Here is a 26,064-nt window from a genome sequence, read left to right on the forward strand (position 1 = left end):
GTTAATTTGAATGTAAAACGTCTCATAGTCCAACTCTGTTTAAATAAATATTCGCTTTTTCTTAACAATACTTATATAAACTTTTCAACTAAAAAATGTTTTTTTATGTAACTCCGACAATTTATCACCTTACCATTTAATATTAAAATGTCAAAAATTAAATGATATCCATGAACACTATGAAATGGCTCGGATTTGTAATTGCAACCCGCTAGTAGAATTGTTAATAAACTTAAAAATGAGCAAAAAGGACTTATATAAAATTTATAATTACTTTAGTAAAATAATCGACATTTATAACAACAAAACAAGTTAATATTAACTAATATTCAAAATAAGATATCATTAATGTAATATGACCAAAAAAAAACAAATTGTAATAATTAAAATAAATATATACGAGTCGTATTTGTGAAATAATATGTGTAAATTAAAAAATCAAAAAGTATTGTTATGAAAAAAACAAAAAAACAATGTAAATGTAACCCCCTTGTAACAGGGAAAATAATTCCCAATGGATAATAATAAATGATGAAAGAAATAATGTTATAATTTATTGCTGATATTGAAATATTTGTGTGTGTAATTACTGAATCTAACAAATTCATAATGCTTCTATTAGATTTTTGAGAAACTTTTGCATATTTCATAAACAAACTATATTATAAATTTTTGCTTTCAAACCTCTCTACTTACAGTTATATAATATTACTTATATTTAACTTAGATTTAATTAGTAGATTAATTTTATGTTTTGGTACTCTAAATTTAAACTACATATATTTAAATTTTATTAATAAATTGTATAACTCACAATAGGAGTATCCTCATTGGGACCACAAAGTCCAACTAATAACCATATACCAAACTGACTTAGTAACTGTCTTTCTTCTAATGATGTAATACCATCATCATCATCATCATCAATATTATGTTTATCACCTCCATTTTCTCTGACTGGTTTGTTAAGATTTGGTTGTGCTTCTCTTAATAAGCTAATATTAAAAAAATAAATAAATAATAATAATAAAATACTTTATAAAATGCAAATTTTAATAATAAACACTACTTAAATTAATATAGTAATTTTTATTTTTAATTGCAAAATCTTTCAGTTATTTATAAAATCTTTTTATGAAAATATACATAGCTTCTATTATAGTAAAATAAAAATTTCAAATCATATAAAATAATGCAAAATGACATAATTAAATTAAATCTATTTACAGTTATCAAGAATCAATTTAATTGAGAAAAGCAACAAATTTTGGCATATTTGATCAAATAACAGAATTATTTTAAAAAACTTTTAAAAAATCAAATATTTATTTAGTAGCAAAAATGAAATTATGAATGGCAACAACCATTAGTTAGATAACAAATAATATGTATCTTTGGTGACTAATAAAAAATTAATTTTCTTCCATCATTTACAACCATGGGAAAGAAAATTCTTAATCATTTACATGAGACTTTTACACTGAACCAAAGAAATCTAATTTTAGGTAAGATTAGTGCAGTTTTCTTATTAGTAAAGTAAGCCCTAGAAATTTAGGTAAAAGCAATCTTTTCCTAGATTATATTCCACAAGTCTAAAGACTCAAAACCACCCACATAGGACCTTAATTGGGATGCTATAAAAGAATATAAAATGCATATTTTGACAGTAACAGCATATTTTTGAGATTTTTTTTCTATAATAGCATAAGAAAATTTGCATCTAAATCTTACTTTCATTGGGAAGTTTGTTTGCTGGAAAATTTAGATTTACTGATTGATGAAATTGTACTATTGTCAATTTCTCATGGATATAAAACTAATTTCCCCATTGAGTTGACTTCAATAAGAATGGAAAGATTTTATACACAGTATTCACAAATTCTTAGCCCATAACATGCCAATTATAACATTGATTACACAGACTAATGATTACACTTGAGGAGCAGCAATTGAGCCAACAATGTATTCCTAAATGCATTAGCTATAGTGTCTAAATAACAGATGGTGGCTGTTTTAGATTGTTAATTCTTAAATGCATTAAAGAATTAAAAAAATAAGTGGTCTTTATGTGTAGTACACTTAACACATTGTAATATTTAGAAAAAGAAGTAATGAATTCTTGAAAACTGGTTGAAATGTAAAGCACACAGTACAATTTTGAAATTTGCTAATCAGAATGATTCCTACAGCTGTTCTGGTATTAAGTATCTTCTATCAAACAATGTATCTTATTAAAAAATTTGCTGCACTATTACCTTTTCTATTTAATTCTGTGGAAGTTAATAGATTAGCTACATAGTTGAAAGGTGAAATAATTGTCATACACAAGGTCAAATCATTGTCTGAAAGATCTTTGCAGTCCCCCTAAGTTAATTGTTCATACCATGTGACTATTTGAGAAAAGTTATCAAGATTATAGCCCTGAGCAAATAAGTTAGTTCACTAAAAAAATAAATGAAGTAAGTAGGAAGAAAAGAGTAATTGGATAATTAGTGTCAACATGACTAAATTTAAGAACAGTCTAGCTTTCAGGCGCAATAAATTTGTAAAGAATTCAGAAAAACAACTTCCATATTGACAAGAAGGTACTGTTACACAGACTGTACAATAAGGCTACAGTTTTTGAAAAGAGATCTCAGGTGATCCAATATATTCAGACCTCAAGTCATGTTACTGTCATAAATTGAAGTAAAAACAAAGACAGATTCTTTCAATGAACAGACATACTCCAGGACATAATTACATAAATTGGCAGTAAACTATGATTTCTTAAGTGCTGATGTAGCATTTAATAAGCTAAAAAACAAAAACTGAAAGCAGTTTTAGAAAAGTACTGCAAAGAAAACAAGCCAGATGAATCTATCATATGAAAGAATTATTTACCATGTATGAGGAGAAGATTGTATAGATTCAAACAAACTTAGTAGGAAAGTTTATCTGGTTAAGTATGGACAAGTCAATGGACCTCTTAGGAAGATTTGTTGTTAATGGTATTGCCAGAGCTCTTGATTCTGCATTCCAGAATGAAGAAGTAACAAGACATATGTTTCTTTTGCATTCTCCTTTTCTGGAATAGGCAAACAACTCTACAATTGCCTAGGTTTTAAATGATTTACTAGAAATTTTGTAGCCATCTGGTATACATTATAATAAGTTGCTACTCTGTGTCCAATGCATACATGGTTAAAGCTGAGGATGCTTTGAAGGTGTTTTATCCAAAGATAATCCATCTTACTTGTGTAGACCATGGAATTCGTTACATCTGTGAAAAAAATCCATGAATGATATGAATCTGTGAATCAACTCACTTCCAGCATGAGAAAAGTATTTGTAAAGTGTTTTAAGCAGAGTTATTTGTAAAAAAAAATGTTTTAAGCATGGGGTAAATCCCCATGCTTAAAACAGTTGACAATTGGTGGTTGGTATAATTTCATTCCAGCTTCAATTACGAAGTTAAAAGCAGATCTTTTTTGACACCTCTCCTTAATTAATTAATTTACGCATTAATTAATGACGCATTAATTTTTGTGATTTCAACATCTTGGAGAAGTCAACTGTGTTATTCACAGTGATAATATGCTTTCATAGTTCAGATTATGTCCTGATCACAAGGTTAGGTGAGTGATGTCATAATGGGTGTCAAATGTAAAACTTTATTTGAATTAAAGTGAATATCACTCAATACACCACATAAGCACAAGACTCTTCTCTTGGTTGATAGTTAAGTTTTTGGTCTCACTTCAGCAACCAGTCATTAAAAATTGCTGCTATCATCCAGGCAATGACATTAGAATGAAAAACAACTGGTAATGCTCTAACCCCTTAAAACAACAAGATTTTTGGCTTTTTCCTATCACCATCAAGTCCTTCTCTCTTGCCATGCTTACATGACACTTGACTGTTAGATGCTCTTTATAAATTTCACACATTCTTCCTCATTCATTTTCAAATAAGTGAGTATGTTCAGGTATAGTACAGAAATAAAGGCCAGTTTCATTAGCATTATAAACATCAGAATAAACAGAGCACCTTGTAACTCCAGCAGTAAATTTAATAAATCAAAACGTTTTCGACCTAATATCATAGGCCTTCCTCGGTGAAGTATATGAATTTAAAATAAAACAAACATAAGCATATCAAATGCAACAGAAATAATTTAAAAATTAAAAAGCATTCTAATAATAATGCTCACATCGAAATTAAAATTAACAAATTAATTAAATGTACAAATAAACAAAATGGTATGAAAGTGATAAAAATAGAGATTAATATAAACAAAAACAATTATAAGATGACCAAGTCCCAAGTTACATTTCATAAATGAACTTCCATGCTGTAGGCAAGGTGTCAGCATCCCTATGATTGATACAAAATAGAAATTTTTAAAGCCAACCAAAAACTAACAGTTCTAGGAACTTAATAGTATTAGGGTTCCAAGCAGGTCTAATGATTCTGGCCTCTTCCCATTTTATCCTTATATCTTGTTTGGCAGCATAAGCTGCTAATGCGTAATCCTTGTCATTATGTAGATTTCCAAAGACTGTCGGATTATGCCTATATTACATTGCTCGTATACGATATTTCTTTATGTATTCATTTTAATACAGGAAAATAATGTAATGCAACTCTCTTCTTAGATGCCGGTTGGGAAGATGTAGCTCTTGTGTTGTTAAAGGCGCTAATTAAATTATGTATCATCTTTGTAGGAAATCCATGTTGTTTGACAATTCTTTTAATATAAGTAAAAATTAAAAGAAACATGGCCGACGTTATTACATTTAATAATGTAAAAAATATAATACGACATTACAAAGTAAACTTTGTCTTTTGTCCTTCTTTTCGCCGTTCGTACCATCAGCAGTCCTCAAAGCTTCACAATCCTCCAGAGACGACCTTTCTTTAGAGGCTACTGCCTCCGTGAAAATATTTTTATTATTAAATGTAATAACGCCAGCCATGTTTCTTTTAATTTTTACTTAAAATGTAATATTTTTACTGTGGCAAAATACTAGAGGACGCGTTTACCTACTTTGCATTTTTTCACGGAGGCAGTAGCCTCTAAAGAAAGGTCGTCTCCGGAGGATTGTGAAGCTTTGAGGACTGCTGATGGTACGAACGGTGAAAAGAAGGACAAAAGACAAAGTTTACTTTGTAATGTCATATTATATTTTTTATATTATTAAATCTTTTAATATAATTCAGTTCAAAGTATATGTCGACAATATTAGAGCAATGGATGTAGGCTCATTGCATTAAGGACCTGAATGCTGAGAGTTTTACGGATAGTGGATCGTAGGAGTTGTGTAGGATGAAAACAGGCTGCTATGTGGGCCTATGGTAAATATTAGTGTAGATCTGCCATCATTGAAAGTGATAGATATGTCCAAAAAATGTACTGAAATGTCATACTCTTGTTCTAATTTTAGGAGACCATATGGATTGTCAGTGAGTTTGTTTAGAAAAAAATTGAGGTGCAGTTTCTTGCGCCACAAAATAAAAAATATCATCTGACATACCTAGCATAAACCACTATAAGATGTTTCTTATTCTCTGGGTTAGAGTTTATTTATTTATTATAAACATTGCAAGAAAAAAATTCAGAAAGGAGTTTGGCCACTCTTCTCTCATCCAAGAACTAAAGAGAAATCTGCATCTTTTGCTTCTCTGTGCATTCATTTATAAACAATGTGTTTGCATTTTTTTCAGCAAGAAAACAATCTATCAGTTTGTATAAATTTACTCTGTCCATTATTTTAGAAAAAGTCTTTGGCTTTCTGATGAATGAGTGAACTGTTAACTAGTAGATCTTTTTCTCATACTGCCATAAATCATAACTTTAAAACTGTTTCTACCTCTCTTCAAGGCATCTTTCCACAATGATGCCTTGTAGCTTTATTGTTCTCATTAGATCGTGCTGCTTTTTGAAGTTTGTTTCAGTTCTTCAGAAACAAGCACAATAAAGACTGAATTTTCAAACGGACTTCGGCTTTTCTTTTGGCTCATTTTTGGGAGATTATCATAACGTTCTAAAATCTTCAATTCATCCTTCAAATATAGATCATTATGTCTTCTGCTGTACACTTTATTCACGATACTGAACATTAAAGACTAAAATAGATAAAGTACAGTGCAGAGACCTTGAGAATCATTGAAAATAACTTACTTTCTATAAAATACAGTGGTACAGGATGTGGCTGGAGCTTCTTTTATATGAATTACTGTAAACATACCATTCTAAACACATGTAAATGTACAGTAATCAGCCAACAGATGTGCAGCATGGTGAACTTGATAACATCCAAACTGCTACTAGCCTACAGCTCCAGATTTTTCTGTCTTGTCCATTTCAGTAAATAACAGTATCTTCTAGAAAGGGGAGAACTGAAGCTGCTAACATAACACAGGTGTGTAGACAGGCTACAGATTTCTGAAATAGCTTATGCTGGTATCATCAATATGTAATTTGTTGTATACTGATCACATTAAATGATGAATTTTGCATAAAAAATACACGACTGTCTCAGGACTTTGAAAATTGATCACAATAACAAACTAATAACAATAAATGTAATTTTAATAAATGACATCCACTGTATAATATATTAATTTTTTATATATATTTCAGAACTACAATTTTTATACTTTTATAAAATTAGTTAATTAAAAATTTACAATATAGGGCAATTAAAGGATTATATGCTATAAAGTTACTGTAAGCTATAATTTTTTGATTGATTATAAATTATAGGTCTTTTTAAAAAATAATTTTCAAAACTATCATATTAATTTCAACAAAAAATAAAATCAGACCTAATAATAGCTTCAACCATGTAGCATTGAGTTTCAAGATCAACTTCCCATGGACTTGGTATAATTCCATGCACCATATGACTTTCTTCAGATTTTTCATGATACATTAAATGGCATTCTTTGCAGTATTTTATTGGCTTATTGCCATTACTCCTAGCACATTCAACAGAAAAACATGTTGCAACTGCAGAATTATCAGTAGAATGGCAATTCTAAAATATATATACAGGTAATTATTACTTTTACAAATTTTTTAATAAAAATAAATTTTAAAAATTTAATCATACTTTGTTTTCACACACTGCTGAAATATTTTCAATTGGTAAAAGAACATCAAAAAGATTAGAAGAATGTTCTCGATATATTTGATCTGCACAATCTTGGCAAACATGAAGAGGAGGAGCATGTTCTCCTGATCCAATAGCTATCACATGGTCAAAACATATCTGTAAAATGTTAATTTTTATTTTAAAATATATAAAATTCTAAAATATTTTTTTTTTTTATTATTATTAAAATATATTTAAAAAAGTTAAATATTAAATTTAATAAGGTAAAACAAACTAATTCTATATATTAAAAAAAATCTACAGAAAATATTTTCTAATTTGATCCATTCTAAATGAGATGTTAACCCAAAAGTTTTTATATTTTATCTAACTAATAGTGACAATATGTAGCAAAAAACAGTTAACAAGAATGTATAACTCAAAAAGTACAATGAAGAAAAAAAATACATATAAGAAAAAACAAGCATGAAATTATTATTTCTATATTATAAATTTATGCATTTCCTTAATTACAAGTGAAAAAAATAAAATAAAAGTTTGTGTCAAAGGACTAAATAATTCTTCTATGCATTTTCTCTTCTAAAAAATTTTTTTATATTATTCTTAATAAATTCTCAAAAGGAAAGTATCCAGAAGGTTTAAATTCAGTTCATATCTACAAAATGATACATATTGTGAACAATTTCATAACATTTTTCACAATTTTCTACTATTCTTACAAACACAACCCCATTATTTCATTGTAAAAAAACTGTTATGGAATAATAAGATTATTATGTGTAAGGTTTTGCACTTCTTTTTGCTGTTCATACTACATACTGTAACTGCTTATCACACAATGTCAAGAAACTCTCCATGATAATATCAAATTTAAAGTAATTCAAATTTTAAAATATTTGTATACATTTTGTATTATTTTTTGATGCAGAATTATTCTATTTTGTTTTATATAGTTACATCTAATATATTACCTTGACTACTTCATTATTGACAGGACTTAAGCAATTTTCTTGTTGACATGTTAATGGCTTCCATCCTTATGTTGTAAAAAATAATTATATTAATACAGATTTTTAAAAATTATTATTATTAAGAATTTCATTTACCATGATGCTTAAAGGTCAAGCCCTTCCTTTCATGAATGCATTTATTTAAAGATGGCCAGTACTGAAACAATAGTTCAATAGCATGACTTCTTGCTTTAGCTGTGCCATGTGCAATTACACAAAACATATCCTTAAAATAAAATATGATAAATATTATTATTATAATTATTACTATTATTATTATTACTACACATATATTTTTGTTTATCATTATTTATTTTATAAATAAAAAATTTAACTAAGTTTTAACAATATTTTAATATTTGTTGTATTGAATTATCATAATAAAATCATCAAAAGATGCTAAAAATACAACTGGTGAGTGATCTAAGACTTTGCAGTTGAATTGAACAAATATAGCAGTTTCAGATGATTTTTAATAAATTTCAACACTGAAATATATAATTTCTGTTTGTTTTTTATCTGCAGTGCAATCAAACATAGTACATTATTAAAAGTGAGCTACTCTCTATTGATATGCATGTTAAGTATTTACTAATTCAATTTAGATTTAACCAAATAAGATTTTTCTATTTAGTAATATTTTTTTAAATGTAAAACTTCTCCAATCATTAATAATATCAAAATATTCATATAATATATAAAAAAACTTAACCAAAGCTAAACAATCACCATAATGAATTGGGCTACTTTACCACTACTAATTATGCTAAGTGACCTGTATTTCATTAATGATTTTATAAGTAATGAGGAACTATTTTCTGCAGACAAATGAGATGCAATGCTTATTTATTGATAAATGTAGGTTTATTGGTTTAAACCTACATTTAACTAATTTGGTACTAGAGGTAGGCATCATGCACTATATCTTATTAAATTTAATAATTATGATTAAATTAATATTTATTAAATAATTTAGAATATTCTGGAAGAAAAGAATTGGCTCAGAGCAGGACTTGAACCTTCAACTCCCACTTTCCATGCAAATGTATTACCATCCACAGTTACTCATGGTGCCAACTGGGAGCATACAAAACATTCCCAGTCAGTGCCACAAGTAACCGTGGATGATTATAACAAAAATTAAATATGTTAGGAAGGGTCAGACAGAGATCTAGGTAGTGTAACTGGCAACGCATCTGCATGGTAAGCAGAAGTTATGGGTTTGAGTCCTGCTCTGGGCCAATTCTTTTCTTCCAGAATATTCTAAATCATTTAATAAATATTAATTTAATCAAAATTATTAAATTTAATAAGAGATAGCACCTGATTCCTACCTCTAGTACCAAATTACTTAGAATTTAATTATTAATAGTAATAGAGAAATAGTCTGATTCATTATGGTGATCATTTAGCTTTGATTAAAAACAATCAGGCTTTGAGATGTTTATATATGTATAAAAACTTAACTTTCAAAAATTTGATATTAAGTTTGTTTAAGAGATTATTTGAATTGTAAAAAACAATGTGCATAAAGTTCAGTAAATTTAATATAAAAATTATTAGATAGAGTATCTAATAATTTTTATATTAAATTTACTAACCTTTATGCACATTGTTTTTTACAATTCAAATAATCTCTTAAACAAACTTAATATCAAATTTTTGAAAGTTAAGTTTTTATACATATATAAACATCTCAAAGCCTGATTGTTTTTAATCAAAGCTAAATGATCACCATAATGAATCAGACTATTTCAGGACTAGTTTCATCTTTGAATAAAGTGGTATTATTGAAATTATTTACTTTATTCAAAGATGAAACTAGTCCTGCAATGACACCACTTCTTTGTCACACTTCCAGTACTTATATGCTTATTAACAAACATTTTCAACTTCTTTCAACAGCCTGCCTCAGGCTTAAAGCAAACCAAATGATATATTACAAAATTATTTGTTTCTGTTACCTTTTATCATTTAATTTTAATGTGATATAAATCATTCATATTAAAATATAACCACAATAATTACACATTTATTCTTTTTTATTCTAGTTTTATTCTTAAAACTATTGTATGTATTATATGTATAGTAAATTTTGTAAAAAAATTATGGTTAAATTCACTAAGGTGTAAAAAGAGGCTTAAAAGTGCATATAAATCTATATATATAAAACTACTTGTCCTGACTGACTGACTGACTCATCATCGCCCAGAGCAAACCGCTGAGCCTAAAGAGGTGAAATTTAATACACAGTTAGGGTATGTCATGGAAATGCACAATAAGAAGCGATTTTTCGAAATTCTCCCACAGGGAGAGAGAGAGAAGATTAAGTCTTAACTGGAAGAATGCCTTCTACTCTTCTATTTTAGATGTGATTTTTTTCTTTTTAACTGCATTTTAGTAGGGTATGACATGGGAATGCACACTAAGAAGCAATTTTTCAAAATTATCCCGCACGGGGAGAGGGAGAGCATTAAGGTTTAACCAGAAGAACAGCTTCAACTGTACTGTACTATTTCAGATGCGAATTTTTGTTTCTGATGGTAATAACTTAAAAATTAAAACTAAAATTAATATATAAACATCTAAAAAAACTATCTGTTAAATCTTAAAAACAACATTTCTATGAGTAAAATGAAATAAAAACTTTGTCAATTGGTCGATTTACAACTCGGAAAGAAGCATTTGAAAATAGAGTCAAAAACAATTAACATTTTATTGACTTTTGCGGTAGGGGGTAACGCGGGGTCTGTGGACAAATTTTCTTGCAGTAGTATGAAATTTCTACTAACTTCACTTGAAAGAGTCACATTTCTTCCCTATTTGCAAACAAACCTGATGGCAATCGGTGAAACACGAGATAAATTACAGCGAGTTGAAATTTGATGTGTTTATTTTTTGCATTTTACGTATCAAATTACATTAAATTCGACACAAATAAAGCATTTGTGTCAATATAAAAATATTTTACACAGTTTAAAAGTAGAGAAAATAAAGAAAACAAAGATGTAATAATAATTTTTGAAGCAAAGCCAAAAATTTTACAATTTTAAGATAAAAAATGGCATCTGTTGGAGACCATGTGACTGAAATTAAATCGAAAAATCACATGACTGCAGAAGGGTTAATTTCCAAACGTACAATATTTATGTATTACGATTTTTTAATCAAATGAATGTTTGAACCATTTAAATTCGAATTTATTACATATTTGTTCGATTATAATATGGCCATTGGCCATGATATTGTATATTTGTATATTTTATTTGAATTAATCTTAGCCTTCCTTCCTGTTTCTTTGTTCTGAATTCCTCTTAGAACTTTCTTATCTAACCCTTATCTTGGGTAGGATTATCTTTTCCACGAAAATAAGTAGAACAAAAGACGGTGTGGGGCCCTGGGACCAAATGGACAGAGAAAAAGTCACTTCTGGTGAGAACCTCAAAGTAGTAGAGAGGGGAAAAAGAGTGCTCCAGACCTCGAGAAAGACGATCTGAGACTGAGAGGTGCTGAAGAAGTTAGAAAGAAAAAATAATTACAGACAGAAAACCTTGAGGACAAACGACGAAGTCGGGAATAGATGAAAGGTCTATGACAAGAAGAGGGTCATGAATAAAGAAGAGTTTTGAAGTGGTGTCCTATCCAAGAGCACGTTGCTATGAAAAACCCCGGGTATTTCTATTCCTTTCCTATCCCTTTTGCCTTTTTTTCCATTTTCCTTAATTGTACAAAAGTTATAAGTTAGCAAAAGCTGATACGACCCGTGTTTGATTGTCGCGCGTGAGAATTTTATATATTTAGATTGTTATAAATTAAATAATTACTATGGTGTCTGAAATAACGTCGGCTGCAATTTTACTTTGTTAATTTTTTAAAAAACATTATTGTGATAGTGGAGAAACACCGGAGGATGTTTTACCATTTTTGCATGTTTGTTGCGGAGGCAGTAGCCTAAGAGGGAAGGTCGTCTCCATAATTTTTGTAATTTTCGATGGACTACTGATGGTGTGCAACGACGAAGGTTTTATTTTTGTGAATGCTCCGTATTTTTACATTTTATTATTTATTTAAATTTAGGAAGTTTCAGATAATGTCATTTATGTTTCGAAAAAAATTAAACTCAGATTTATCGTATCTCGGAATCTCATAATATTTGAAACTTGAATTTAGGTGCATTAGCAGTCCATAGTTTGAAAAAAACAAAAATCAGTAATTTTACCAAATTAGTAACAAATAATGTTTGAGAACCTTAGTGAAGTGAAGTATCGAGTGAGGGTTATTTCTATCAAATTGCAAAATCCGTGCAGGCAAAGCCACGGGTAACAGCTAGTCTTTTATATTCATAATTTTTAATCCAAAATGGCCATGGCCATCTGTTTTATCTGTTTCCAGTAATCTGAGATAGCATCAATCCATGTTATCTCAGATAATCAGGATTCTACTGTATATATATCTATATATATATAATCGAGACGAGTTAATAATAATAATAATAATAATAATAATAATAATAATAATAATAATAAGCCCCCCAAAATCCTACCCTACGTCGTGTCAAACATCAGACCACGTGGCGGGCAGGCAACGCATAATAGTGATTCTTATGCGGCTAACAGGGTAAAGGTAACCCAACAATATGGAGACTAGTAATAATGTTGAACATATAGGGCCACTGCCTGGGGGTGATCGCCAGAGCATGTTTGGAGCTGACACTGGACGTGACAGGATGCAAGCCGTCAGTGACTCTCTGCTGAGCAGACGGGCGAGAGTCGGAAGACCCGAAGAGATTACAGCCGATCAATAAGGAGGAGAGGGGGCAGATGATGCTCTGCAGAGTAGGGCTTTGCCCACAGACTCTGCTGGCTCATCAGCAATGACCAAGAGTAATACACTAAGAAAAGATAGAAGATGCAAGTTGTCAACAGAAAAACTAGAAGAACTCATGTTCTGTTATTTTAAAGCAAGATCAGGACCCAGATATATGAGCAGATTGGAGACACTTTTTATTAAAAGAATCCCTAACAACCCTAAAATCCATAAATTTAATGGAAATATTTTGTCAACTCAAGCTCACAGAATAATTAAACAGAATGTAATATCACAAGAACTACTTAACCATATACAAACACAAGCAGAAGAATTAACACCTACAGAACTGTCTTCAACAGTGATTGCGGAACCTGAGAACACTCGAACAACTACAGTGCACGACAACCTGTATGATATACAACCCATACCAGATTATGTAGAAAATATAGACCAGCAGACACGAAACATTGTAGTAGATGAGAATCAAGAACCTATAGTCTTGCAATTCCTTCGAATACTGGCTGAAACGAAAAAAATCTTGTTTGAGGAACGGTTACTTCTACCTAAAGCAAAAATAAATAGACGTTTCATAGAAAATCTAAATATCCTCAACAAATATCTACCTAATTTATTAATTACTAATAACAGCCTGCGTGAAATAAATGATATAATATATGCAACTGCTAAAACTTTAATAGAAAGCAATAATCAAACGCCATACATATCTACAGCGAATATAAAATCAAAATGTGTCCCAGTTTGGAAAAAAAGAATACAAACTAAAATAGATAATTTTAGGAAAGAACTAGGACAACTAGTGGAGATAAAAAGAGGAATTGACACACATAGAATGAGGAAAATTAGGAAAAATCTCTATATAAAATACAATATCCAAACTGAAAACGATCAGAATAATATAATAGAAATTATCAAACAAAAAGTCAAAGCACTGGCTGGAAGAATTAAAAGATATGATGAAATGAATACAAAAAAAGAACAGAACAGGTTTTTTAAAGAAAACGAGCATAGGTTGTACAGAAGCTTGGGAAGCAATGCTACTAAAAATATCAAAATACCAAGTAAAGAAAATGTAGAAGAATTTTGGACATCAGTGCTATCTAATCCTAAACAATACAATACGGAGGCTAAATGGGTTAAAGAAATAGAAAAAGCTTCAAGTGAAATTAATGAAGTAGAAGTAGAAGAGATTACAGAAGATCAAGTAAAATTTGCTGTATGAAAATTAATGAACTTGAAATCACCGGAAATAGACAAAATTCAAAATTACTACATTAAGTATTTGACTAGCGTTCACAAATACTTTCCCGTATTATTTACAAATATAATCTCAGGAAAAGAGATGTTAGAAGATTGGTTAATCTCAGGAAAAGAGATGTTAGAAGACTGCTACAGGTAAAGTCATACTTATACCCTAAAATAAAAACTCCGAAGATCCAGAAAACTGGAGGCCTATAGCGTGCCTGCCAAGTATGTACAAATTACTTACCGCCATACTAGCTAATGTACTTAATGGCCACTGCCATGAGAATGGCATAATAGCAGAGGAACAAAGAGGGTGTCGCCGTAGAGCCAGGGGTTGTAAAGACCACTTAATGGTCAATAAAGCAATATTGGAGGATGCACACCAATCTCAAAGAAATCTGAGTATGGCATGGATAGACTACCAAAAAGCCTAAGATAGTGTATCACATGAATGGCTCCTTAAAATTCTTGATATCTATAAATGCCCATCTGTTGTTAAAAGATTCCTCCAAATGACTATGCCTACATGGAGAGTGATCATGACTGCACATGGCTCCCAAGATTCAATCACTACTCAACCGATCTACATAAGACGAGGGATATTCCAGGGTAATTTTCTCTCTCCACTGTTGTTCTGCTTGGCTATAAGCCTGCTTTCATTCATACTAAATAAGTATGAAAGGAAAAGCTATAAACTGAAAGGTAGTATCTGGGTTAATCATCTTTTATATATGGATGACCTTAAGGTTTATGCAAATAGTAGAAATAACCTAAAAGTATTATTGGAAAGCGTCGAGATTTTTACAAGTGATATAGGGATGGCGTTTGGACTGAATAAATGCAAAGTAATACATATAACTGCAGGACGCAGAAGCAGTGCAGTAGGAGAAGGACATATACTACTGAATGGAGAAACTTTCGACCAACTTGCAATAGGTGATAGATACAAATATTTAGGAGTGCATGAATCAGGAAAAATAGAGCATAGTATTATTAGGGAACAGATAACAAAAGAATATTTTAGAAGGATTAAAAAACTTTTAAACACACACCTTAACTCACGTTATCTAATAAAGGGTATAAATACGTATGCTATCCCGGTCTTACTTTACTCATTCGGTATAATCAACTATAAAAATAGTGACCTAAAGAAAATAGATGTTAAAACACGAAAGCTACTAGCAGTAAAAAAAGCACATCAGCAAAAAGCAGAAGTAGAAAGGTTGTATTTGCCAGTAAATCAGGGAGGAAGAGGACTATTAAATATAGAGTACATGTATAAAGCACAAATAGTTAAATACAACCAATACCTAAAAGAGGAAAGTGATCATCTGATTAAAGTAATAGTAAAGCATGATATAGGCAGGGATAAATACTCAATAATAAAAGAAGCACAAGAGATAGAAGGTGAATTACATCTACCACGAGGAAATACACATACAGATGAAGAAATTAAAAAATCAATAATAAAACGGCATAATGATGTATGGAGAAGCAAACAATTACATGGTCAATTTCCAAAAAGGATATTGGATCAGGGCAATATAGACAGAGAGCTTGCATTTGAATGGATTAAAAAGCAACAAATAGCCCCAAGAGTTGAATCATTAATATTTGCTATTCAGGACCAAGCTGTAATGACACGACAATATCAACGTGACATATTAAAGGAGCCACTGGATGGAAAATGTCGCCTTTGTACGACCAAAGACGAGACCACGCAGCACATTATATCAGGATGCGAAAAATTGGCGGGGACTTGTTATGTAAAACGTCATAATAACCTTGTCCAGTACGTCTACTGGTGCCTGGCCCGAAAACATAAAATAGAAGTTCCTAACCAATGGTGGAAGGAAACATTAATCCAGCCACAAGTTAAAGAAAATTGTACGGCCAAGATCTTATGGGAAATGCCTGTACAAACTGATGTCACTGTATCTCACAATAGACCGGATTTAATTTATGTTGATAAAAATCGCAATAAAACATTCTTAATAGATATAACTGTACCATCAGATTACAACATTGGTGCTAAAGAAATTGAAAAATTAAGTAAATATCATCTTTTGAAATCTGAAGTTAGCCGTCTATGAAATACACAGACAACTGTCATCCCAATAGTAATAGGAGCAACAGGAATAGTAGCAAAAACCATAAAGAAATACATAGATCAATTAGAATCCAACATTGACATCAGCATTCTTCAGAAACAGGCAGCCATACACACATCCCTCATACTCAGTAGAGTGCTTGATAATACTATCTTTGTGGTCAACACACCACCAGATCCAGTCAAGCATAATATATAGCAATCTCAAGACATACAGCAATCTTCAGAGATGCAGCAATTATCAGATAGGCATCATTCATCAGTTAATCCAGAGTTACCCAATAAGACTGTTGAGACTAGTACACAATGCTCATCTGGAAACCTTTTAAGAAGAGGAAAAGGGAGGAGAAGAGGAACTACTTGCACTTAAAGTGCATCTGATGCAATAAAGGGGTGGAAACAAATACCTTCTTTTCTGTGGGTTACGGGACGAGGTATTTTTTACTCCGATGTAAATTGAGCAGAAATAAAATAATAATAATAATAATAAGCAAATATAATACACCAAGAGCTTGCAAAAAAACACAAATTAGTAGACATCCACGAACCATACTACAAATACATTCCACAAACAGTATTGGGAAACAACATGCACAAAATGTACTACGACAGAGCCATAATCACAGATAAAACAATTTACCACAACAGACCAGACATCACACTCATTGACAAACACAATAAAATCACATACATTATAGACATATCCATTCCAAACACTCACAATATACAAAATGCATGCACTGAAAAAATTAGCAAGTACACAGAACTCGCCCAGGAAATAAGGCATCTGTGGAGGATGGATAGGGTGCTTATTGTACCTGTTGTTCTCTCCTCTACAGGTGTCATACCACACACACTACACAAAAGCCTGGGCACATTACAATTGAATAGAAACACATACATCACACTACAGAAGGCCACTATATTGAATACATGTCATATTGTGAGAAAATTCCTGAATACAGACACACACACTGATACACTTCTTTAATTTTTGTTTTGGTTACTATGCCTTGACTTTGGTCCGGCATAGTACACGGCCACCGGTGTTAACCGAGTATATCTCACTTAACCCAACATAATAATAATAATCAGCGCAGAGCCCAAACGGTTAGGAGTTGAAAGTTGAAATTTGGTACGCAGTTAGGGTACGTCACGAGTATGCACGCTAAGAAGGGATTTTTCGAAATTCCTCCCCACGGGGGAGAGGGACAGGATTAAGGCTTAACACTTCCATCAACAATGGAAGTGTCAAGTAACAATGAAAGTGTCAAATAACAATGAAAGTGTCAAGTAACAATAAAAGTGTCAAGTAACAATGAAAGTGTCAAGTAACAATGAAAGTGTCAAGTAACAATGAAAGTGTTAAGTAACAATGGAAATGTCAACAATGGAAGTGTTACGTAACAATGGAATTGTTAAGAGAAAGCGACGTGCAAGACGCAGATGCAGTATTTTTCATTTTTGCAGGAAATCGAACATATTTTTAGACCCATCTAAAAATTCTCTAATTAGTCTGAAAGCAGGGGGACCCAATTCTTGCATTCTGTGAAAACAGGTAAGGTTGATTATAACGTAATAATCTTAATCTTCGCTACCATTACTTTTGCCCGAGCAACGCCGGGCTTACCTGCTAGTTTTTTTATAAAGTTGACTTTTCACATTCATCTGCAATATGGCATTATAACAAAACAAACCAGACTAAATATATGTAGAAGTGGTATATGTCTACTTATTTTCAATACAAAAGACTGAAATACTAATTTGGTATGTTTGTTCTTTCTAAAATAATTAATAATAAAAAAAAGTAGCAAAATCATTTACCTTCATCACATCTTTTTTCATGCTCATTAAACATTCAAGTAATTGGTAGCGAAGTGCTTTAAAAAAATAAAATACAATAAACTTTAAAAGTATTTTTTAAAAATTTATGATTTAAATCTGAATTAATTTATTTTTCCATATTTATTAAAATTCTTTAACTTTTTTGTATTCAACAGATTTGAAATCATTAATTTCTGAGAAATCCTATTAATTGTTGTCTAGTAAAAATTTAAATTAAAAATCAAATAAAATATTAAAGGAAAAATTTAAAAATTACTAAAAATAATTTTTTTTCATCTATAAATAGATAAAAAAAAAAAACAATAATAAAACTATTATTAATAATAACAGCAAAGATTATAAAATATATTTCTAATAAATATCACAAAACAATTTTAGTGTTAAGTTAAATATGAATTAATTAATTAAAAATATTTGCAATAAATAAATACTTACAAGATGATTCTGAATACTGGAACACCATCATTAAAATTGCAGAAGTTGACATGTATGTGTAATTTTGATTTTCTGTATCAGATGATTCTTCTTCAGATATAAGATTATTAATAAGAAAAAAGTTTAATATATCAATTATTTATATCAGATACAAAAAAGAAATGATACTCACTGAAAGTAAACCAAAATAAATGATTACAAAGAGTATTAACAATATCTCTATGTAAGGAGGATGGAAAAAGTGCCATGCATGATGCAACAATATATGGTAATGTATCCATATATTCATGTTCCAGAAAAGGTACCAAACATACCAATGTGTGCAATATTGTGTGTCCCATAGCTAAAATATATTTCAAGGAACTAATATCAATAAGAATGTTGATTTTTATTGTTAAATTTGGTAAATTAATATAAAAATTTAAACTCTCAAAAAAAGTGTAAGTATAAATTCAAACAAGACAATGATAAAATCATCATATAAATTCTTGTAAATTATTTTAAAACATATATTAATATAAATGATATTAAATTAACAGTTTAGCTTACCATGTGCTCCATATTGAACTAAAGGAACTGAATCCACTAACTGAACAACAGCATGATATAATCCTTTATAATCTAAACAGGGAAATAATGAAGTTCGGTAATGATCCTTTTCTGGTGAACGAATAACAGTAAGTGGAATTGTAGGAACATCTTTAAGCACACTAAAATAAACAACTTTCAAACGTTATAAAAAGTCATGGACTCAATATCATTTATTATTATTTTCATCCAAAATTAAATTACCCAAGTAAAGTTTGTGAAAAATATTTCAACGTATTGGCTACATCTGTTCCTGAAGGTAAAGGAAGAATATTTTGTTGAATTCGAGTGTTATAATCCAGAAGATGGCGAACTTTGGCAGTAACTGAAAATATTTAAATTCATTAGAACTGAAAGAATAGATTATATTTTAATAGATCAAAATAAAAACAATTTAGGTTAAAAATTTTACGAATAATGAGAATAATATAAATATAACTGTCAATATTAAAAATATGTGAGCAAAGCATATTATTATTATTAACACATATTAAAAGAACACTAATTATTAATATAATTAATATGCTTTTTTCATAACATAGAAAGAGAAAATAAAAACTATAAATTTAAAATTTTTCTTAAAATAATTAATAAATTATAATTAATACTGTTTAAATTTCTACATTTGTAAAACTTACATTTCATTATTGAAAACTCAATCACCAACAGTATCCTTGTTGCAAGGATAAACACACTAAAACACCACTGTGGTTACCCATGACAAGACCCTCTCCAACATTTACATGGACATATGGGTAATTTCATCATCACTTACAGAAGCCCTACTGTTTTTCAATGATCAAGAATGCTAATGACCAATCTGAGAGGAAATTCCTGCCAGGTATGTATACCATACCCATCAGGATGACAGGCTCAAATCCTTGGGGGTGTAGGAGGAACAGCTAGATGCCTAAACACATGAATTCAGGAACATGAAGACTCCATCAGCCAGGGCAGTGATTTTCATCGCTGCCTTGACCTAGGACAATTATGTCCATATTACTTTTGATCAGATACCTTTTACACCACTCCTCCAACCCGACCATTCTCAAACATTTGGAACACTAAGATTTATAAGATGTCTGAACAGGAACTGCATTATTAGCACCCTTAGGGGCAATTTTTGGAATTTTTTTTTCCATAAATCTCTTCCCTAAGATCTGAAATGTGCTCACATCAAATTCAATGAAGTTTTGCTCATTGGTTCTCTCTGTAAAAGGCATTGAATAGATAACTTTAATTTTTATTGCTCTGTACATTCTATAATTTAGAATGACTAAACTTCATAAATATAAAAAAATTATTTTATATAAATAATTTCATATTTATTTAATTATTATTTATATTTTCTATACTTATGAGACTTATTCTTTCATTTATGAGGAAAATCTCTCAATGGACAATGTGAAATGTGAATGTTTAATCAATTATTTTTTTAAAGTTTATCTAAATTAATTTTTATTATTTGCACAATTACGGAGGAATAGTATAATTATACAGGATAAATGATGAGGCATTGGTTATGCAAGTTTCTATGATATTTTATGAATAAAACTAAGTTTTCAGAATTTCTTTGTCTAATTTTATTTTGTCTTATTTGTCCATTTTTTGCAAAGTAAATCAGTAATTTACTCAGTGAGTGGAGTTGGTTTTACACGGGATACCCTGTATTTTTTGCATTGTAACTTTGTTTATTAAAATTAACATTAGCATTAGCACCTCTTATTCTACAAAACTGATAAAAATATAAATTTACTTACAGGCTGCTGCTCGAGTACCCATCAATCAATAATTTAAAAATACCAAATATATCTGCAAAACAATAATATTTCAATTATAATATTTAATTTATAATTAAATATATTAAAATTATAAGTGAATATTTCATTTATAAGAAAACTGAATACTTATTTATTCAATAAATTAAAACATATAGAATATTATAGAAAAGGTTTATTTTTTTTCAAAAATTAAATGCTGGATTGTTAATACAGTATTATAAACAACTTTAATGAATTAAATTTGTCTTTCACAAATAACTTTAAATTTACAAGAAATGTAATTATTTTTATGATTATTAAAGAAAATCAACTATGTTATATTTATTTTTTATATTATTTTTTAACTATTTACCAATTATTAATTTTCAATAGATTGAAAGTATTAAAAATTAATAGAATCAGAGTAATCGACTAGAGATGGAAAAATCAAGAAGAAAATTTAAAGTTATGTGAAAAAACTACAATTTTTAGTTAAATTTCTCTATTTTTATTTCTTACAATATAATTTCTTCTGCGCATATCATTTCAAATCACTGATTCAAACATTAGTAAAACTTATAATTATATTTCAAAATTTCTCCATATTTTGGTACAAAATTTTAATATTTTAATACATAGATTTTGAATATAAATACAAATTTGTAATTGGTAATTATAATTAAATTATTTAAAAATAGTTTCAGTTGAAATCTAATAGAACACCAGTACAGTTATGAAAGCACAAATCTTTTATTTGAAACTAAAAAATTATTTTGAAAAATATAATTCTTACCTTTATTGAGTAATTATAAAACTGTTTGACTCTCTTACACAGTTCTTATTTCAAATAATCATTTAAGATTCGTATTAAAAAGAATTACGAAGAATTGTTTTATGAAAAATTCTTGTGATCATATAATTCTAAATATGTAACATTTAAAAATTTAAATTTTTAAAAAAATAACAATCTTAATTCAAACAATTTATTGTTATTTAATACTAAACACATGCAATTCTTTCTTAATTCCAATTCTAATTTCTTTCAAACTCACGGAGAGGTTTAGTTCTTATACTCTTTATGATAGAAGACTGTTATTTGTAAAATATTTTAGTTTGAAAAATTTAGAGAATTTCTAGAATTATAAAATAAAAAGTTTTTTATATAAACTGTTATGTCTTACTTGTTAGTATGACTATACAAAAATTGCATTCTTACTTTAAAGTAGGAATATTAAGTTAATGATTGTTCTCTACATTTATTTAAATATAATTTTATCTATTATATTTAAATTATAGTTTATTTTTGTTCTATGAAGATTTTTTCATCTGATGATGAGAGCTACAATTTCTTAATAATGTTTACATTATAAATAAACATTTAGTTTTCTGCAACCAAGTTATTATTAGCTGTTCTAATTGTTCAAGAAGTGGTAGAATTTTTTAAGTATATTCAATAAAATAGTATTTTATAGCATATTTTTCAATCTTCTCTATATTAACTGAATAGATCGGCTGACAAAATAAATATTAGTTAATAATACATTAAACATGAATAAAAATATAAAGTCAAAGATATAAATCTATTCAATTAAAAATAAAAATGATAAGATTATTTGGAAAGTAAGTACATAATTGAATCAAAACTTTTTTTCAAATTGCTTTAAATATATATTTATATAATATTTTGTTTTTATTTAAATACTAACAAAATATAGTCCAATTTTAACATATCAGTTAAAAATTATATAAATTAAGTATAGATGATTAATTGCTTATAGTTATATTATCTAATAACCAGCACTGTCAAAGGTTTATATGAAGCCAAGGATAATGCAGGCACCATTTTCCATTTTTTGTTTTTCTATTTTGAAAAATAAACTATGCAGAATCTGGGCCATCAAGAAGGGAAGAGCTAGAGAATTTATCCTGAGCCTGGAGAAAACTTATGGGTTAAACTTATGGTAAATGTTAATTTTATAGGAGTGATTCCTACTCCTATAAAATTAACATTATTTTTATTTATAGAAAATAAAATCTTTAAGACTTCTTTTTATTGATAAAGAAACATTCTGTGTATTTCATTTGTTCAAAAAACAAAAGGCTATAGAGGCAAAAGGGACCCATTCCACTCCCAAATCCTATAAGATCTCTCGACAGCCCAACATAGAATTTTTCTTTATTAATACAAAACAGTCATAAAGATTTTACTTTCTTTTAGTAAAAACATTAATTATAGGGGAAGGAACCACTGTAGCTCCCTAAGTTTTCTCTAGGCTCAAGGAAAAACTCCTGCTCCCCTCTTGACAGTTCTGCTAATAATAGGCCTACAAACAATTATATATTATTTAATTTATTAAAATACTAAACTAAAATCATTAAACCTAAAATCAACTAATTAAAATTAGTAAGAAATCCAGAAAAATTACATTGATATACCTTTCACATATAGACAACAGTTTTGTATCTTTTTTCTTTTAACTCAATTATTCAATTCAAAATAATATTAAATTAATGAAACAGACTTACTACTACATGAATACTGCTAAAAAATTCACAAGCTGCCTATTCAACTTCCAAATCTCACATTTTACATATTAAAACACACAAAAAAAATCAGTGCAATTTATATATTTCATATAGATTAACTATATTAATGTAAAAATTAAATTACTTTGAAATCACGTAAAGTCACATAAAAATAAATATTTACAAATAAATCAATTTTTTTTCCTAAAAAAAAAAACTGAATTTTATACATTTGTTTAGAAAAAGTTAAAATACAATTTTCTTATAAAAAAAATTGATTTTAAATATTTCTAGAAAATAAAAATAATTGTATTTTTAACCTGTACTTCTTTTTAGAAAAAAAAATTATATTAGAATCTCCTTCTAATAAAATTTATTTTTTTTTTATGTCTAATGATGTTTTAAGTCTAATAATGTTAGATTAACTGAAGAATATTCTTCAGAAGACAAAATTTTCATCAGTAAACTGATAAAAAAAAAAAAGAAGAGAGTTCTTAAAATAGTCTGTGTTTATTTAACTTCAAAAAATTAATTAAAATTCTACCAAAAATGTATCTGTTTTTAAGTAAAATTTAATTTTTAATAAAAATAATTAGCAAAGTTTTTATTTTGCTAATTAATTGATTAATAATGATATGTTTTCCTGCTGCTCAACAGAATTATGGACATCAAGTAGATAGAAGTTAACTTTGGGTAATTTATATACGCATACATCTATATACAACTTCTACTCATCAAATATACACATTGTTTATAACACTTCACTTAATTAACAATTGTAGTGTTTAAAAGTAGTGTCATGTAAAGACATATTGTTTTTTAATTTGTAAATAATATACTTACTGTATAAAATATAGTTCATCTTTTTTCTTTGAAATAAATATTTTGAGTTACTGACATCGTTGTGCTTCTATTTAATCCCATATTATAAATATCTAAAATCTATAAAATGGAAAAATAAGTGTAAATGATATTGATTCTCACGTGTCAATGGAACAATGGCAAGTGTGACATATTGGGACGAATTTATTTATAAATTTAAAAATATTTATAAAATATAATTTTAAGCATATAAATTTTCTCTTTTGTATTCTTAAATATATTAAAAGACAAAAAAGAGAGAAAAAAGTAATATTTATAATAATATATTTTGTTTATTCGAGACGCCATCTAGTCACGCATATTATAACTTTGATTCGTGTGATAAAATTATTGAAACGATAATTAGGAAAAAAAATAAAACTTATTAATTATAAAAGAATTACATTTTATGTTTTTATCGTGACGCGTTTTATTCAGTCCGTTTGTGTCACGTGATTATATCGTCCAATCAAGTTTGTACTATTGAATCGCGTCTTTAGTTTGTATAAGTGAATTATAGAAATGCAACTCAAAATTTATGATATATTAAATAATATTAAAAGAGATCATTTTAATTTTTATATATAATATTTAAAAAACTCGGGTAATTAAAGATTAGATTTAAATGTTCAAACTGCGAATAGAGATCGAAGTAGAATAGAGGACGGTGAACAGACCGTCATATTTTTACATTTTCTTCTTTCAGTACAGATAAAATAACTAATATATTTTATCTGTAATGAAAAGCGATTATGTCGAGAACATAAACAAAAACTACATACTTTTGTTTATTTCTCGACATAATCGCCGTAAACGTTGAGACATTTATCCCAGCGTGACACTACTTTAAACATCCCTTCATGGTACTGTTGCTTGTCAAGTTGCTTGAAGTAGTTCAGAATGGTATCTTCCAATTCCTCCTGATCCGCAAAGCGTTTCCCCGCCAAAAATTTCTTTAAAGGTCCGAATAAATGAAAATCCGATGGGAGCTAAATCGCTGATATATTTAGTCATTGATCGTTTCGCTGATATATTTAGTCATTGATCCTGCGTTACACGCTTCTCCTTAAGGAAATTATGTCTCATTATTAAAAACTAGTTTTTAATAATGAGACATAATTTCCTTAAGGAGAAGCGTGTAACGCAGGGTTGCAATCGTCCTCCATTGAAATGTATTATCCTCCCGTCCTCTTATATACGTAAAAGAACGTTACGTCCTCCTTTTATTTACAAGAAAGTTAGCAACTCTAATCTAAAGTGACACACTAGAATATGTTATGTAATACAGTCTCTATGAAATGATTCCATTGGTAAACGCTGGTGTAATTTTCTATATTTCTCCAAATTTTAATTAAAAAAGTAATAACAAATTGTCCTAAATTCTAAGCACAGATATTCTGAATGGAAAAGGTATTAAACGAAAGTATATACTAGTACTGTATATATACTGTACACGTAATATGTATTGTACCTATATACATACATATATAAAGTTTTTATACATGCATATAAAAGTAAAATTCCGATTAACCGAATTAGTTAAGATCTCGGGATATTTAATAACCAGATAATTGAATTTTTGGTTACAATAGTCTTTTTTTCCCCCTATCAAACACCCTGTTGTGTATATGTGTACCGTACATAATTATGTGTAAATAAAATATTAAAATGTGAAAATGTAGATACAGTTCCTACAAATAAAGGTACAGTAGTTTATTTCCTACAGTTAGAAATTACTTTTCATGCATATACAGTAC

At 28.8% G+C, this 26,064-nt stretch overlaps 1 protein-coding gene across 5 annotated transcripts in view; it reads right to left on the reverse strand.

Annotated features, from left to right (window-relative positions):
- The window catches only part of unc79 (UNC-79 domain-containing protein), a 115,957-nt gene extending 91,423 nt beyond the window's left edge, over nt 1-24,534 (reverse strand). For 4 of the 5 annotated variants that reach the window (XM_067263759.1, XM_067263757.1, XM_067263758.1 and 1 more), the window contains exons 1-12: nt 24,290-24,534; nt 20,921-20,972; nt 19,365-19,485; nt 19,122-19,282; nt 18,745-18,915; nt 18,573-18,662; nt 18,117-18,172; nt 8,207-8,336; nt 8,072-8,136; nt 7,098-7,256; nt 6,811-7,022; nt 815-995 (exon numbers count right to left, since the gene is read on the reverse strand). In XM_067263759.1, the coding sequence (XP_067119860.1) occupies nt 815-995; nt 6,811-7,022; nt 7,098-7,256; nt 8,072-8,136; nt 8,207-8,336; nt 18,117-18,172; nt 18,573-18,662; nt 18,745-18,915; nt 19,122-19,282; nt 19,365-19,485; nt 20,921-20,942 (1,368 nt within the window). In that variant the 5' untranslated portion in view covers nt 20,943-20,972; nt 24,290-24,534. Of the gene's footprint in view, nt 1-814; nt 996-6,810; nt 7,023-7,097; nt 7,257-8,071; nt 8,137-8,206; nt 8,337-18,116; nt 18,173-18,572; nt 18,663-18,744; nt 18,916-19,121; nt 19,283-19,364; nt 19,486-20,920; nt 20,973-21,713; nt 21,803-24,289 lie in introns of those variants that run through there. The other variant, XM_067263756.1, reaches the window with a different exon arrangement.
- Nucleotides 24,535-26,064: the final 1,530 nt, after the last annotated feature.

Source organism: Centruroides vittatus, unplaced genomic scaffold (assembly GCF_030686945.1).
Source record: "Centruroides vittatus isolate TY-2023 unplaced genomic scaffold, ASM3068694v2 contig_18, whole genome shotgun sequence".
In the NCBI taxonomy this organism is placed as follows: domain Eukaryota; kingdom Metazoa; phylum Arthropoda; class Arachnida; order Scorpiones; family Buthidae; genus Centruroides; species Centruroides vittatus.